This window comes from Crinia signifera, chromosome 12 (assembly GCF_055691185.1).
Source record: "Crinia signifera chromosome 12, ASM5569118v1, whole genome shotgun sequence".
Lineage (NCBI taxonomy): Eukaryota > Metazoa > Chordata > Amphibia > Anura > Myobatrachidae > Crinia > Crinia signifera.
The window spans coordinates 15,955,475-15,972,957 of record NC_139228.1 but is presented as its reverse complement, the minus strand read 5'-3'; the positions used below and the strand labels follow the sequence as shown (position 1 = coordinate 15,972,957).

The following is a 17,483-nucleotide window of genomic DNA, read 5'->3' as shown; positions in this document are numbered from 1 at the left end:
ATGACAGGGTTGTGCTTGCCAGAATGGCAAACTAGATGGGCCAAGTAGTTCTTATCATTCTCTCCTACTCCAGCATTTCCTCACTATTCCGACCTTAGCTGTGCCACTGCCACACCTCAATCATCAACCTTCTCAATGCCATATATATAATACTTCATATCTGTTGCCAGGGATTTAAGAGTCGATCTCGATTGATTTTGTGGCATATCTTTCACTTGGCACTAGTTTTTGAGATATGCCTATGGGCCTGATTAAGACAGTTAAGTGCCCCCCACCTGCCCGCTGCCCGAATCCCATCACCAGCATGCAAAGAGAAGTGTACACGAAAAAGCAGGAGAAATGGGCGCTGACCATTAAAAAATGATTTCTTCAACGTTCGCTTGGAAAAGTAAGTCCATATTTAGCGCAGATCACTGAATTGGGGGCGGGCGCTGACATCATGTGATGTACGCCATAGGTTGGCATTGACAAAAGGTCAACATTAATATGGTTGACACAGGGAAAGGTCAACACTAGTTTTTCACGGTTTTTGGTGTCTATGCTGACATTGGTTGACATGGATACCGCTGCTAGGCACACTCATATATCATACCCTCCAACATGACCCATTCCATTCGGTACAAAATGCTCTTTTCCTGGACTTCCCTGCCAGTGGCAGTTACAGAAGTTGGACTCCAGCACAGTCCAAACTTCAGAGGGGGGTCACATCAACTGCCAGTGGGTCCAGGACAGTGATCTTTGGAGTGGCATTAGGTGTGGCTCCCCTTTTTGAATATTGGACTGTGCTGCAGCCCCACCTCTGCAACTGCCACTGGTAAGGAAGTCCAGAAACAGAGCATTTTGTACCTAATGGAATGGGCCATGTTGGAGGGTATGATATATTCTCCCTCTAAAAGTGATAAGTGAAAAGTGATAAAATGTTACACCACCAGCCAATCAGCCCTTAACTGTCATTTTTCTAACCCAGCCTGTAACATAGCAGTTAGGGTCTGATTGGCTGGTGGTTATTCACTCTCCATTTATCACTTTTCAAGCTTAGTACATCTGTCCCTAGGGGTGATTCAGTACCGCTTTCTAAGCAGCGGTCATTTGCTTCTTAGCGAGCGGCTTAACACCACCCACCGACGTCATGTGACATCACCCCAAGAAAACTGGGTGCTTCCCTGCTCCCGCCCCTACATGACCGCGGCCCTCCCTCCCAGCAATGAGCAGCCCGGCTAGAGTGTAACTTGTCAAAGCCATTCCCTCCTGGGGTCTGCACATACACAAATACATGCACACCACCCACCCAATCCGGCCCTATCTGATCCTTATTGAATCAGGCCCCTAATATATGTAATGGAGAAACAACAACATGCAGTGCTCAATTAATTATATGAGTAAGTATTTCAATAAAAGGCATTTAATTATAACATAAAAACACAAAGCACATTAAAAACAATAATTTGATATAGAATTGGGACCTGAGTGAGTATGGGTGCTGTAAACCTGCTCTGGACAGTCAGAATTCCCGGAAGGAATCCAATTGTAATCCAAATATGCCCGGATTTGGTAGGGAGTCACTGTGGATGTCCTACTTGATGTGGGTAGATGTTATCCGAAATGTTCCCTCTGCGGTACGATTGTACTTGCGATGTACCAAGATGACCGCTGTAGGCGTTCCAAACAAATGAGGGGCTGGACAGCCACAAGGGATCTTCAGTCAGTGCACCAATGTATGGAGGTTCAGTCCCGGATTGATCAAAGATGGGGGATCCCATAGGGATAACGGCCAGATGAATAGGCAGGTGAAGGGATAAAAACAGTTCAGGTCCCAGTCAATACCAACGCGTTTCGCTGTCTCTTGAAAAAGCTGTCCCTTTAGAGACAGTGAAACGCGTTGGTATTGACTGGGACCTGAACTGTTTTTATCCCTTCACCTGCCTATTCATCTGGCCGTTATCCCCACGGGATCCCCCATCTTTGATCAATCCGGGATTGCTCCTCCATACATTGGTGCACTGACTGAAGATCCCTTGTGGCTATCCAGCCCCTCATTTGTTTGGAACGCCTACAGCGGTCATCTTGGTACATCGCAAGTACAATCGTACCACAGAGGGAACATTTCGGATAACATCTACCCATATCAAGTAGGACATCCACAGTGACTCCCTACCCCATCCGGGCATATTTGGATCACAATTGGACTCCTTCCGGGAATTCTGACTGTCCAGAGCAGGTTTACCGCACCCATACTCACTCAGGTCCCAATTCTATATCAAATTATTGTTTTTAATGTGCTTTGTGTTTTTATGTTATAATTAAATGCCTTTTATTGAAATACTTACTCATATCATTAATTGAGAGCTGCATGTTGTTGTTTCTCTATTCCATTTGTTCAAAGGGTCTGACTAACCCCCTCAGCAGCAGCTCACTTTGAGGAATCAGCCCTGGTAAGCGCTCTATACAGATTTGTCTGTTTTTTCCCCCTAATATATGTATAATGTGGCCCAATGTGTGCGTGTATGTGTGTGTGTGTGTGTAGGGGGGGACTTTAGCGAACCGTTAAGTCGTGTGCACTTATTTGTGCACTTTGCAGGCGCAATACATGTACGATGGCCGATCGATGACATGCCGCCCAGGAGACATGAGGCCATAGTGGCATTATAGAAATAGATATTAGATGTACCAAGGCTTCTAAAGAGGACAAGTGGAGTAGTTGCCCATAGCAACCAATCAGATTCTAGCTATCATTTATCTAGTACATTCTATGAAATGGCAGAAGCTGATTGGTTGCTCTGGGCAACTTCCCCACTTGCCCTCATTGAAAGATTTGATCCATCTCCCCCAGATTACTGACTCAGGATCACTCAGACACATCTCTGACTGAGGCAGCAGCATCTCTCCCATGGCAACAGAATCCAGTCACGACCTATTTCCTATTGGTTGCCCTTATCGCCTTCCACGCCTCCACACAAAGCTTTTAGCTCCCATTGGCCAGTACCGCTCCCGCCTCCTGCCACCACTGGGTGACTATAACGTCACCGCAGCAGCCGATTGGCTACTTGCTGTTTCTCCCTTAGCGGGCGGGGGGAACCCCCCCTCCTCGAGCTGGGCCCGTGACGTCAGGCGCGGGGTCCGCCATTTTGGAGCGCTGAGTGACGGGCGCACCGGGGGGAAAGCCGCTGCTGCCTGCGTTCACCGCTGTCCGCCCTTCCCCGACCCGGTACGATGTCCGAAAACTACGAAGGGGACGTGCAGCTGGAGGAGACCGGCGAGGAGAAGCAGGTGATGGCGCCCTCCTCCTTGGTAGCTGCCAATAACACCTGTGTATCTGTGGTGTATGGGGCCCGAGGGGCCCTCAGTGACAGGCTGTGGGATGCTAGTGGGTGAATGGCCTGTCAGTGAGGAGGGGCCCCTGCCTGGGGACTGTGGGAGATGCCAGTCACTTTGGCCCTTAGATATATTGTGTGTGTGTGTGTGTGTGTGTATGTATGTATGTATGTATGTATGTGTGTATATATATATATATATATATATATATATATATATATATATAATTTACCATTTTTTTTTTAATGCAAAATCTATCATTTATGTAGCACTTTTAGAGCTGAAAGGGGGTAATTTACATGCCAGTGATGCCCGGCAGTGCACAGACTCACCCCCAATATTGCATGTTATTCTTGATGGAGGCTCCATAGGGGTGCATTCAGGAATCTGCCGTCCGAGTGCAGCATGGACCCCTGTGATCTGCATATAAAAACCGCTAGGTAGAACATAAACTTGATTGTTGTTAGGCTGCGGAATTGAGCGCGCAGCATTTGGGTTGTAGAGTCTATTTTAAGAAATTTAAGGGACATTAATGGCATACGTGAGTGTTCGAGTAATTTTCCAGTCTGCGTTTTGGAGATTGTACGCACCACAGAGCAAATATGTTTTTGCACCAGGATAGGGAGAGTGCGCTCTCCTGATGATGATAATGAGTGGAAGTCCAGGCGGACACATCTGGATTGTCTTACAGCTCTGCATATGGGAGAATAAGGCCATGTACCTCCATGTGTGTTTCTTAAGCCAAATGCGTTGGGTTTTTGGTCCTCTCAGCATCAGGCTAAATTTCCTACCAGACACTAATATGATCAGTCTGCTACATGAGCACAGACGACCAGCATGTCATGTGACATCTGAGGAACTTCCCACATATGCTGACAGAGCTCAAATGGATGTTCCTAAGCTTCTATGCTCCCTACATTTTGACTATATTTGTCAAATAACACTGGTAATCTGTAGAATTATCGGTGATTAATAGCAGCCTGAAGAAAGTTAATCCCAACTTTTGTTTGTTAGCGATCGCTATACTGCCAGACTGTCCAAAATAACCTCAACAATAACTGGGTGCGACTCTGGAACTTGACTACATTTGAATTTTTTAATTGTTCTGTTGGGCGCCCTCTAGTGGCTGGAGGTGCTAAAAAAAAAAATTTGAATTCCGCACATTAAGCTTCCACACTGTTGTGCCCCATACACATGGGGTGATGGAGCCTCCATGCTGAGCGATGTAATGTGGTACAGATCGCCCAGCACGCAATGCACAAGTGATGTGTGCTGAGCGATCTGTCTGGTGAGAGAACACTGGCAATGACTCGCTTTATAATGCAGGCTTAAATGATCTAGCCTGGCTTTAGCATTGTGCGGCACCGCATAGCTATGGCGCATACACACTGATCGATTTGAGCTCAATTTCTAAGCTATTTAGCTGGACCGCTTAGAAATCAAGCTCAAATCTCCCCGTGTGTATGCCCCGTTACTCTGTGTAAATGTACAAACAGGTCTTGTCCTTTATCAGGACCCTGGTTACTTTTCTGCAAAACTTTATTGGGGTAATGTGGGTTATATAATCCCCCCCCCCCCCCTCCTCATAGGTTAGCTTTACATTTTATAAACCCCTAATTACATGAACGAATATGGGTACTTTCAGTGCTAGGGTTCTGACCGTTCCTTGGCAGATCTGTATGAATCTGTACAAGAGCTGTCTGGTGGGGCATTTTTCTATTCCCCTTATTTTAAAAGCACCAATTATGTAGTATTCACTTCGGTTGGTCCACATTTAGTATGATTGGAAGCCACAAGCACTGATTTTTCCCTATTACTTTGACCATAAATAAAATTAATTGGTCCTGGAACACCATCTCAGGGCACCCCTGCAAGTGCTCTGAGGCACCCCAGGGTGCGGCGGCACACAGATTGGGAACCAAGGGCTAGGTGACACCAGGCAGGCAAAGCAGTGTCCTTGGGTCCCTAGCATCACAATCAGTAAGGCTGTGGAACTACACATTGAAGCATGCTTTGCTGATCAGGCATACTGCGATCTGTGGTTGTACAGTACCTGGAGTTCCCTGATACATCTGCACAATTATCATTTTCTGTATAGCAAATGTATCTAATAGCAATTCTATCTTTTGCAGATGTTATGAATAATGCAAGAGGGCTGCCAGGTGGAAAACGATTAAGGACAATTGAACTGGCTGACAAAAGCATTGGGATCATTGATTCCTATGCTAGACGGATACATAGGGCTTTGTATTCATGCGTTGTGCCCAACCTCGCAGCACGTTTTACCCGTGGGATGTGCTACGTGGTTGTTGGGCTACCTCCTTGTCCAGTTTTAGAAATCTGTATGTAAGGCGCAGTTCTCTCATTGGTTAGTGCTGGTGTCGTGCTGTGAGGCAGAGGCACATTGGAAGTGGTAAATGGTTTCACCGTATTGTAGCAAAACTGTACACTTGTGCTCATTCCTTAAACGCAGCCTTTAGATGACTGTACAAGGAGTGAGGGGAATCTGTTCCGTCAGCACTGGCCACTGATGCAAGGGGTCTGAATTAACTAGTGTCCTAACATGAAATTAGGCATTTCCCTTTAAAGAATTGATGCAAAGAATATATTCACATGAACCTTTTCAGCTGTGGAAGAGCAAAGTACAGTACTGTTAAATGAAATTGGGTGTATGTGGTTAGTACAGTACTGATAAATGAAATTGGGTGTACGTGGTTAGTACAGTACTGATAAATGAAATTGGGTGTATGTGGTTAGTACAGTACTGATAAATTGAACTGGGTGTACGTGGTTAGTACAGTACTGAAAAATGAAATTGGGTGTACGTGGTTAGTAAGGTATTGATGCATGAAATTAGGTGTACGTGGTTAGTACAGTACTGAAAAATGAAATTGGGTGTAGGTGGTTAGTACAGTACTGATAAATGAAATTGGGTGTACGTGGTTAGTACAGTACTGATGAAGGAAATTGGGTGTACGTGGCTAGTACAGTACTGATAAATGAAATTGGGTGTACGTGGCTAGTACAGTACTGATGAAGGAAATTGGGTGTACGTGGCTAGTACAGTACTGATGAAGGAAATTGTGTGTACGTGGCTAGTACAGTACTGATGAAGGAAATTGGGTGTACGTGGCTAGTACAGTACTGATGAAGGAAATTGGGTGTAGGTGGTTAGTACAGTACTGATGAAGGAAATTGGGTGTAGGTGGTTAGTACAGTACTGATGAAGGAAATTGGGTGTAGGTGGTTAGTACAGTACTGATGAAGGAAATTGGGTGTACGTGGTTAGTACAGTACTGATGAAGGAAATTGGGTGTAGGTGGTTAGTACAGTACTGATGAAGGAAATTGGGTGTATGTGGTTAGTACAGTACTGATGAAGGAAATTGGGTGTACGTGGTTAGTACAGTACTGATGAAGGAAATTGGGTGTACGTGGTTAGTACGGTACTGAAGAATGAAATTGGGTGTAGGTGGTTAGTGCAATTTCATTTCAGAGATCCAAGCTTGCAACACATGGTTTGCAGAACCGTAAGTGGTTGTATATAGCTCTGCTCTATACTGTAAGCACAAAGTCTTTACTTTCCAAAAATACAGCCAATGACGATTCAGTTTGTCTTCAGTTGGCTGCCATAGGGCTGTGCTGTACAGAACATCTTGAGCCTGAAGCAGGGTTGCAGAAAAGTTGGGTGCGCTGTGCTCAAATGCACAGAATGGGAAGACTCAGTGTTGCCTTTACTTGTGTGCGCTCGTTGCTGGGGCAAATGCAGTGAAACTTCACGTTATCCACACTCTGCGTATAGTCCACGCTGCAACCACCGCCTTGTTTGCTGAGAGATGTAGTTTGGCAATGGTGCTGTACATTTATAAGTGAATGCGTATTGTCAACATATGACACAGGACAGCCTATAGCACTTAGCATGGCAGGACTAGTGGGCAACAGACATTCATGCTATCTGTATAGTGTACTAATGGCTGCCATGCAGGGTTGTAAGCTGCAATGTTTTCTCTGCCAAACATGCTGCCTGCTACAACTCACCTTAGATTTGATACAGTACAAGGAGCTATGTACTAAATCTACCAGTAATGTAAAGGTCTGCTTATAATGTTCTATGATTTGTTTCAGGACTCTCAGGAGAAGGAGGCTGTAACCCCTGAGAAGGCAGAGGAACAAAAACTGAAGGCCAAATACCCCAATTTAGGGCAAAAACCAGGAGGCTCCGATTTTCTCATGAAGAGGCTTCAGAAAGGGGTAAGTGTACTGGACACGTTACACTGCAGATACATGCACACTTACACATTTTCTCTTATTCACCTGCTGCTGGCTCAGCTATGGCGCCTTGTTCATGTGCTTTTCTATAGAAGTCAGAGAACATCATGTACTGTGCATTGCAGGAACTGGAGTGTAACCTGCCAGCTATATATGGGCAAGTGACTTCACTGAGGCACAAGATCCCCAAAACCCTCTAGAACAGGCATGGCCGAACGATGCTCCTCCAGCTGTTGTGAAACTACAAGTCCCATCATGCCATGCCACAGTTTTGCTTTTGTGGAATGCTAGGACTATGGAAAGGCATGCTGGGATGTGTAGTTTCACAAGAGCTGGACGGCCACAGTTTGGCCATGCCTGACCTAGAACATGTCAGACTATATAGTGATGATGAGCTTAAAGTAGGGGGTTACTTGTAGTATGTGACCCAAACCTGTCACAGGTAAATAGAGAACCGTAACTCATCATAGTGACAACACTAATTAGCTAGTGCTCCCTTCTCCATTCACAAGCGTAAGAGCCCCAGCACCAATCAGGTGTCTGATTGTGCTGGGACAGGTGCAGGCAGAGTTGTCAGTCCTCCAAAAGCCGGCTTCCTGTTAATCACCTTGTGGCCAGCGATAAGAAAAGAAAAGTAAAGGTAGCAGGCCTTCACCGCAGGACGGCCTCACACATGCGTACTGTGACCCATACATATGCGCAGTCTATTGATGATCGGACGCATCGCAAATTCGCATAGCAGCGATCAGGTCCGGATCAGACCCACAGAATGTAACGGCTGATCAGATCCATTCGGCCCATCTAGTCGGCCACTTTTGTTACCTCAAACCCTATTTAATCCTTATTTCTTTGTAAGTATATCCTTACGTCTATCCCAAGATTGTCTACATTGCTCTGCTGTCTAAAGCCCCATACACACACACAGCTTTCTGAGCGATATTTCACACTCGTTGTAGTTCACGATCCGCGTTTATCCATCCTCTTCCTCGTCTGAACATACTCTAGATGAGGTTGTACCAATGACCTATACGGCACTGGGAACAGTATTCTAGATGAGGCCGCACCAGTGACCTATACAGAATTGGGAACCGTATTCTAGATGAGGTCGTACCAGTGATCTATACAGAATTGGGCACAGTACTCTAGATCAGTGGTTCTCAACATCAGTCCTCAAGGACCCCCAACAGTGCACATTTTCCAGGTCTCCACAAACAATCACAGGTGAAATAATTAGCTACACCTGTGGATCTTTTAAAATCTGTCAGTGAATAATGAGTGCACCTGCTGGGTGACCTGGAAAACGTGCACAGTTTCACAGACCTTGAGATCCGAGATTGAGAACCACTGCTCTAGATGATGTCATACCAATGACCTATACAGAACTGGGCACAGTATCTAGATGAGGTCGTACAGAACCGTGCACAGTATTCTAGATGAGGCCGCACCAGTGGACCTATACAGAACTGGGCACAGTATTTAGATGGGGCCGCACCAGTGACCTATACAGAACTGGGCACAGTATCTAGATGGGGCCGCACCAGTGACCTATACAGAACTGGGCACAGTATCTAGATGGGGCCGCACCAGTGACCTGTAGAGAACTGGGCATAGTATTCTAGATGAGGTTGTACTAATGACCTATACAGAATTGGGCACAGTACTCTAGATGAGGGCGTATTAATGACCTATACAGTGGAACGCTCGCTGCATTGGTGGCTGGTGTTCGGAACCGGAACAGCCGTGGCACGTCATTGCATCCGTTTTATACAGACTCAGGCAATGCAGCATGCACAGAATTCCGCCCCGTGCAAGATATTTTGGATTGTCTCTTATTATACATGTCCATGTAACACACGTGGTTAGAGTACCAGTAACTTAACCCTTGGCAGTAATGTGAACACGTTTACACATTCATGGATTGCCGGAGCCTGACTCTGGTGTTAAATACAAGGGCACGTGGCTGCTACAGTCTCTACTCCAGCCCTTTATTACTCCCTGCAGGTATGTTTTGTGGATTTGTTTAATCATGCACAGTTGAGTTATTTAATGTTGCTGGAGTGCAGTCCCCCAGCAGCACAGAGAATATCAGGTGATGAGTGATGTGTTAGTGAACACAGGGCTGCATGTCACAAGGGACGTCTGCTGGGCTGCACAATGTATATGAAGATAGAACAGCTCCTTTGGTTGAGAGTACAGGTAGTCCGCTAACCACCCATATGCTTGCTGCAGGCACCGCCAGTCAGTGACATCTCAACTGTGCAGGTACACAGGTGCAGGTACCTATCTCCCAATTTCTTGACAACTTCGCCTCCTGGCTTCCACACTTCCTCTCCTCCGACCTGCCATCTGTCATTCTTGGTGACTTTAACATCCCCTTGGATAACCCCGCTGATCCTGGCACCTCCAAACTCCTCTCTCTCTGCTCCTCTCTTGGCCTATCTCAGTGGACTACCTCTCCCACCCACATCCAAGGACACTCCCTCGATCTCGTCTTCTCTCGCTCTTGTTCCCTTACTGACTACACTATCTCAGCTTTTCCTCTTTCTGACCATCACCTCATCTCCTTCTCCCTCACTGCTTCCCCCTCTCCCACCCCCCCTCCCAAGCGCATTGTCTCACGGCATAACGTCAACACACTTGATCTTGCTGCCTTCTCAAACACGCTGTGTCCTCTTCTCGCCCCAATCGCCCTCATGTCCTGCCCGAACCTCGCTGCCTCCCTCTATAATGACACCCTATCTTCGGCATTGGACTCTGCCTGCCCTCCCTCCTCTATCCCTCTTCGATGCTCCAACCCCCAACCGTGGCACTCACCTATCACCCGATTCCTTAAAAAGTGCTCTCGCACTGCTGAGCGCTTCTGGAAGAAATCACGCTCCCTTGCGGATTATCTCCATTTCAAATTCATTCTTTCCTCCTTCAGCTCTGCCCTTGCTCTGGCCAAGGAATCCTACTTTAAGTCCCTCATCCTTTCCCAATCATCCAATCCCCGCAGGCTCTTCGCCACCCTCAACTCCTTGCTCTCCCCCCCTCCTCCAGCTCTTCCGTCCTCCATCGTAGCCGCTGATTTTGCTACCTACTTTTCAACCAAAATCTCCTCTCTCAGGACTGCCATCACTTTTGCCATGACCTCACCCTCTCCCTCCTCCCCTCCTACATCTCCACTCCCCTCCTTCCAACCCCTGTCCTCATTTTACCCCACCACTGCTGCTGAAGTCCACTCTATCCTCCAATCCGCTTCTCCCTCCACCTGCCCGCTCGATCCTATCCCCTCCAATATTATCCGTCGTCTCAGTCCATCAGTCTGCTCTCACCTGGCTCACCTCTTTAATCTTTCCCTATCCTCTGGGATCTTCCCTTCCTCCTTCAAACACGCTCTTGTCTCCCCAATTCTCAAAAAAACAAATCTGGACCCCAACTCTCCATCCAACTACAGGCCCATCTCCCTCCTCCCTTTTGCCTCCAAACTCCTAGAACGTCTGACCTATAATCGTCTCCTAAGCCACCTTACTGCTAACTCCATTCTAGACCCCCTCCAATCCGGGTTCCGCCCTTTACATTCCACTGAAACTGCCCTGACCAAAGTCACTAACGATCTACGATCGGCTAAATCCAAAGGCCTCTTCTCTATCCTCATCCAGCTTGATCTGTCGGCTGCCTTTGACACTGTTGACCACCCTCTCCTGCTCAACACCCTCCGCTCCTTTGGCATCACTGGCACGGTCTTCTCCTGGTTCACCTCATACCTCTCCGATCGCTCCTTCTCCGTCTCCACTCCGAGCTCCTCCTCTCCTACTACCCCCCAGCCAGTCGGTGTTCCCCAAGGGTCAGTCCTTGGCCCTCTCCTCTTCTCCCTCTACACCACCTCTCTGGGCACCCTCATCAGCTCCTATGGTTTTCATTACCACCTTTATGCTGATGATACCCTAATCTATCTCTCCTCCCCCGACTTATCCCCATCACTCCTGTCCAAGGTCTCCGAATGCCTCACGGCCATCTCAGCCTGGATGACCCAACGCTTCCTGAAACTAAACATGGCTAAAACTGAACTTCTAATCTTCCATCCCCCGAACATCCCCTCTTCTCCCACTATCTCCATCAGCATTGGTGAAACCGAGATCACGTCCACCGACCAAACGCGCTGCCTCTGTCATCATTGACTCCTCCCTCTCTTTCACCCCCCACATTCGTGCTCTCTCACAGTCTTGCCGCTTTCACCTACGCAACATCTCACGCATCAGACCATTCCTCTCCACTGACGCGACCAAAATTCTCATTCACTCTCTTGTCATCTCCCGCCTTGACTACTGCAACATCCTTCTCTCTGGGCTACCTCTCACCCGCCTCGCACCTCTCCAATCCATTCTTAACGCTGCTGCTAGGCTCATCTTCCTCTCCCGCCGCTCTACCTCCGCCTCCCCCCTCTGTTTATCTCTTCACTGGCTCCCCATTCCTTTCCGAGTTCTCTTTAAACTCTTCACCACCACCTACAAGGCTCTCTCCTCCTCCACAGCTCCCTACCTCTCTTCACTGATCTCTATCCACACTCCCTCCCGTCCTCTTCGCTCCATCGCTGACCGCCAACTGACCTCTCACCTAATCACCTCCTCCCACTCCCGTGTCCAAGATTTCTCTCGCGCTGCCCCCCTGCACTGGAACAACCTCCCGCCACCCATCAGGCTATCTGATTCCCTTACCTCCTTCAAGCGCTCCCTCAAAACCCACTTTTTTCGACTAGCCTATCCCTCCTCCTAACCTCTTTTGATCCTCCTATCCTGCCTCCATTCCCCTCCGTTCCTACTTATCCTATTGTATTTCGTTCGTCCACCCACCTATTTTTAGTATGTTAACTCTTATGAGCAGGGCCCTCCTTCCTCACCCTACCTCATTACCTCACCTGTGCTCCTGTCCTGTTCTTCCCTTCCTCTACCTCATCTTCAGTCTCCTTGACAATTTTGACACCTACTTCTGAACTGATGCTGATTTTAGTTCTACCAGCTATACCCCTATTTATACTGTATCTTTCAACACACCCTGTACGTTACCTTGTAATTTTTTTTTTTTTTGTTTTCTATGTACGGCGCTGCGGACACTTTGCGGCGCCTTATAAATAAACGTACTACTACTACTACTACATTTAAATGTCCACCCAGCTGTCACGTCAGGCTCATCCCATTGGGCATATGATGTTTAAGCACCTACAAATCATTAGGTCTACCAGGGTAGTACTCTGCATATGTCTATAGAGCAGGGTTCCCCAGTAGCACCTGTGTTAGACTTGAGATTTCATATGCATCTCTATTTAGAATAGAATTTTTCTGTCAGACTTGTTCTGCTGTGCAGGAAGTGTGTTGTATAAATTATATAGAATGGTCCTGCCATACTAACTTTACTGACACCTTGTATAACATTCCTGGAATGTCACTAGACTGTCGCCAATTGATGCGCTATCATAGTGTTGATTGTCAGCTGGAGACGTCGGCCACTGCTACGTATAGCCCAAACAGTATTGGGTAGCGAAGGTACAGGACAGGATGTGGCCCTCAGAAAAGAATGTGTAAAGCCTGTGGTCTTCATGTCATATAGTAACTCCCCGGTATGGACATGGGGGGTTATTGGTCATTTTAAACATCTGTTACAGGCTTAGTCAGGCAGAATAGGAACAGGAAAATAAGTGTGACTCCTAGTATTCTTTGGTAACCCGTCACCAGTGTCATGTGTACAGTTACCACCTATAGTTGCTTCAACACATTTGCTGATGTCTATTCTAGGCCTTGGATCTGTTGTGTATGATGGCTGACTAACCCACCTGTGGTATAAAGAGGGGGGAAATAGCGGCCTTTTCTGACATTATTAGGTGTAATTCCACCAGTTCAATATGGGGTCCGTTCTTCTGGCAGAATATATTCTGATGGTTGGAAAGTCCCGGCGTCTGCGAAAATGGGCGCTAATGGTCGGAAACTGCCACGAATTTCACAATACGGTGGCTGTTTCTGACCATACAGATTTGCCTCCGTAGGGGCAAATAGCGGCCAAGGATTGAATACCCCCATAGACCACATTCACTGGCCACCAGGGATATGTTTTGCACAAAAGTATATTAAACGGATTCTTGTCATTGGGGGTGATTCAATTGTTGTGCGTCCGCCTGCAGGGCTTCTATGTGGGCTGTTGCTCCGATCAGACATTAGAATGTTACGCGGCTGACGGGTTTGTGTGGCTAAACCCATCTAAATTTTGGGTATTTTAAAAGTCTGGGTTTGGGCACCTAAACTACAGACTTTCTTACAGCACCTGAGCTGGCCCCCCAAAAAGTGTGTACCGCTGGTAATGGGTGTCTTTTGGAGAGACAATTGAATAGCTCAGAGAAACGCCCCTATTCCTTTTGACAGTCAGCAAGCAACATATGTTCCGGTCATCCCCCAGTCACAAGCCACCATGACCATAGAGTGCATTCAGGGAGGACTAGTGAGAAGATGAAGAGCGAATCTTGTTGGCAACTCTCTGCCGGCTGGGTGACTCGGGGTCCAGCAGTAGGTGGCATGTGTGATGGCTTATGCTTGTCTTATATTGCTTACTTTGTTGTTTTTGCAGCAAAAATACTTTGATTCGGGAGACTACAATATGGCAAAGGCCAAGATGAAGAACAAGCAACTTCCGTGTGCCGGGCCTGACAAAAACATCGTAACAGGCGACCACATCCCAACGCCGCAGGACCTTCCGCAAAGGAAGTCATCACTCGTTACCAGCAAGCTAGCGGGGTAGTCTGCCGCTTCCGACCGGACTTGTCCACAGCTCGCTGTACCATAGAGCTGGGAAGGCGGACGGACTCTTGCATAAACTCGTCACCTTGTTAGGGCTGGTGCCTCATTCTCATGCAATGCCACGCTGGCCTTTCCTACCTTGACTGATCTAAGCTCCTAGTCGCTTTCCAAGCCAGCAAGCTGTCGTGTGATTACAGATTTGCAGTGGGTGATGGACAAAGTGTGTGAGGGCGCAGACGACTTGGCTCAGACCATTGCCTGACTGTTTATATATAATGTAAGATATATATATCTATGGGTTTTGCATTCCTTTTGTTTGTGTGACTTAGGCATGCTGGAGACGAGTCACATTGGGAGCAGTGATTCCTGGGACACAATTAGCCGTGTGGGGCCAGTAGTACAAGGCTTTGCATGGATGAGGTGACCCAGTGCAACACCACTGTATAAGGTAATCAAGCAGGTAAACTCCTCGCCAGATATGGGATCGCCTAGGCAGCCTGACGGATGTGGGGGAACATTGTGCTTCTGTCTCTTGTGCGCGTGCTACATTGTGGTTCACCTGTATCCTCGCTTCTGATTTACATCGGCCCCCGACAATTATCCTTATGAGCGAGAATACAGTACACCTGTCCCTTACACACCATGTAAGCGGCCATTTTGTAGGAGTAGTCAATATGAATGAAGGAGAGTTAGATCTCTCATTTGCCTTTGTTACAGCTGTCATTTATAGGGGCAGATTGTTCTGAAACAAACTGCTAGCGTAATTGATCTAAACAGTAATGTACAGTTTCGGAGATTTTACCTTTTTGCCATGTCTGTTTTATTACCAAGCTGTCAGAACAGTACGCACCACTCAAAGCCAACGTCTAAAAGGGTTGCCCACGTTTACTGGTGGTGGTAACTCCACAGCCTGCCTTCCCTTTGTTCGGAATATTCATGGATGATCTTGTTTCCTTCAGACCCATGACGTTTTATGTGATGCAGTCTCGTTTATCTACGCACAGTCTCTTGAGAGAGCTACAGGAAACCAAAATATGATTGGTTGAAATGACAACAAGCTCCCAGTTGTACAAATGCCACACCATTCAAGCAGGAGTCCGTGGCTTCTGCCAGTGCACCCGGTTCCTCGTCTCATTATCAGTAAGTACGCAGGTGTCACAAGAAGTGCCCCGGGTTTTAAGGTCAAAGGACACATGAAACCCTTCTTCAAGTAAATAACCATAAATGTTTATATTGTAATGGATCTCCTAAAATATATACTCAGTTTGTTTATAGTTTTACTGCGGTATTCTAAACCCTTTCATGATTAGGAATGTTTTCAGAACTGCACCTTTCAAATTCCCTGATGTCGCTCTTTCCTGCCTGGGGTGTCACTGGCTTGCTTTGGTACTTTTTTAGTAAGGGTGCCGGGTGGCTGACCGGCAGTCGGGATTCCAACAGTCATTACATTGATGTCGGAATCCCGACTTCTAAATGCCCGACAGACGGGCAGTGGCTATTCTCCCTCGTGGTGGTCCATGACCCCCATAGAGAGAGAATAAAATAGGTGGCGAGTGCAGCAACCCACTGTGTCCGCAACGTGGCAAGCGCAGCGAGCCCACAAGGGGCTTTGTTGCACCCACTACACTGTCTGGGCTAATGACTGTCTGGATCCCAACTGTCGGTGTGTTATACCGCACCCTTTAGTACAGTCTGGTCTGTATTGAGAAACAGAAACTGCCTCAGGCAGGAGAGAGGAACTGTACTGGTTTTGCAGGGTTCTACTATTATTATTATTGAATACTATGAATGCTAATACATTACCCATGGTTTTGGCGGCAGACTCTTATCTGAACAATCTCTCTGCTTACCTTTGGCATGGTCTTCCTCGCTTTATTTTGGTGCAGTATATAAAACACAACCAACAGAACGTGGTTGGGTTGCCAAGGAAAAGCAGCACCAAATTGAGCACAAACAGAGGGTCACCCTCCAGCTTAGGCCAGTCATGAATAGGTTTCATTACTGAAGATGGTTACTATGGTGATCAACCTTCTAGCTGTACGCTTTATCCTACAGTGCCAGCTGCACCACTGTTTGCCACTATGCACTACAGACGCCAAGTAGCCACAAGTCCATTATTTTGTGTTTTAAGGTTCAAGATCATTTAGTAAGAATTACAAAAATATTAAATGACCCAAAATACACACAAGTTCCAGTTGTTCCATGACATTTTGTTGAATCGTTTACTCCAGCATGTGACAGGTGTACACATGGTGGACTGGCTATGAATAACTATATCTGTACAGTAAAAATGTTACGTCAGATTTTTCTTTTCTTGATTTTATTTGAGCAAATATATACTTATATGGTGTATGTACAGAATTTTTGTAATTTGTATTACTAAAACCTGAATTTGTGCACTCAGTTAAGCACTTGCAGTAAAGTACGACGGATACGTACAAAATACCGTGTTTGGGTCAAACGCGTGATGTAAGATCAGGGAATAAGCACAGGGACGTTGAGAGGGCTTTGAAATAAAAGTGTAAAATAAGGATTGGACTGTGTTAGTGCACCTTATATACAGCCTAAATGTGCATGGATGGACGTATTACAACATCTGGTTCATTAAAGGTTATCTGCACAAAACTTGTTTTTATTGAGTAGTTTTATTTATAGCGTTGCAGCAAACCGACGGTAACCCTGAATCTATATGTATTCCGGTGTAAAGGCCCTTACACACTGGGCGATTTTGAGCTGAAAGCAACTCAGTTTTGTTTGAGCTGCTTTCAGCTCAAAAGCCGCTCATGGGCAGGGTAAGGGCACACAATGCTACACACAGAAAGGGCAGGGTGTATTTTAAAGGTTTTAAAAACATGCCGGGTGCGGCACCCTGCAAAAGAAGCTTAGAGGGAACACTAATTTAGTTCTGCGTTGGGCCGGTGTATCCATTTCTACTTTTGTAACTCGACCTGCCGGAAAATATGAAATGAGCCGTCTCCGTTGCTTAGTGTGTTCCTCCTGGCAGCTTGTGTTAGGCTATGGAATATATCACATTACATAACAAAATCGCTGTAAATGCCTCGTATAAACCAATTACAGATTAGCTGTCGGGAGAGCTCTTAAAATAAGTGCTCTTGACCTATATCATAGGTTTCTGGAT

At 46.6% G+C, this 17,483-nt stretch overlaps 1 protein-coding gene across 2 annotated transcripts; it reads left to right on the top strand.

The window, feature by feature from the left end:
* Positions 1-3,072: 3,072 nt before the first annotated feature.
* ENSA (endosulfine alpha) lies at positions 3,073-16,878 on the top strand. 2 transcript variants are annotated; one of them, XM_083167106.1, is made up of 3 exons: positions 3,073-3,288; positions 7,437-7,562; positions 14,175-16,878. In XM_083167106.1, exons 1-3 carry the CDS (start codon positions 3,211-3,213, stop codon positions 14,343-14,345), a joined length of 375 nt encoding a protein of 124 aa, XP_083023232.1. In that variant the 5' UTR covers positions 3,073-3,210; the 3' UTR covers positions 14,346-16,878. The 2 variants fall into 2 exon arrangements, with proteins under 2 accessions (XP_083023232.1, XP_083023233.1); XM_083167107.1 differs by having other exon boundaries at positions 3,092-3,267.
* The last annotated feature ends 605 nt before the right edge of the window (positions 16,879-17,483 follow it).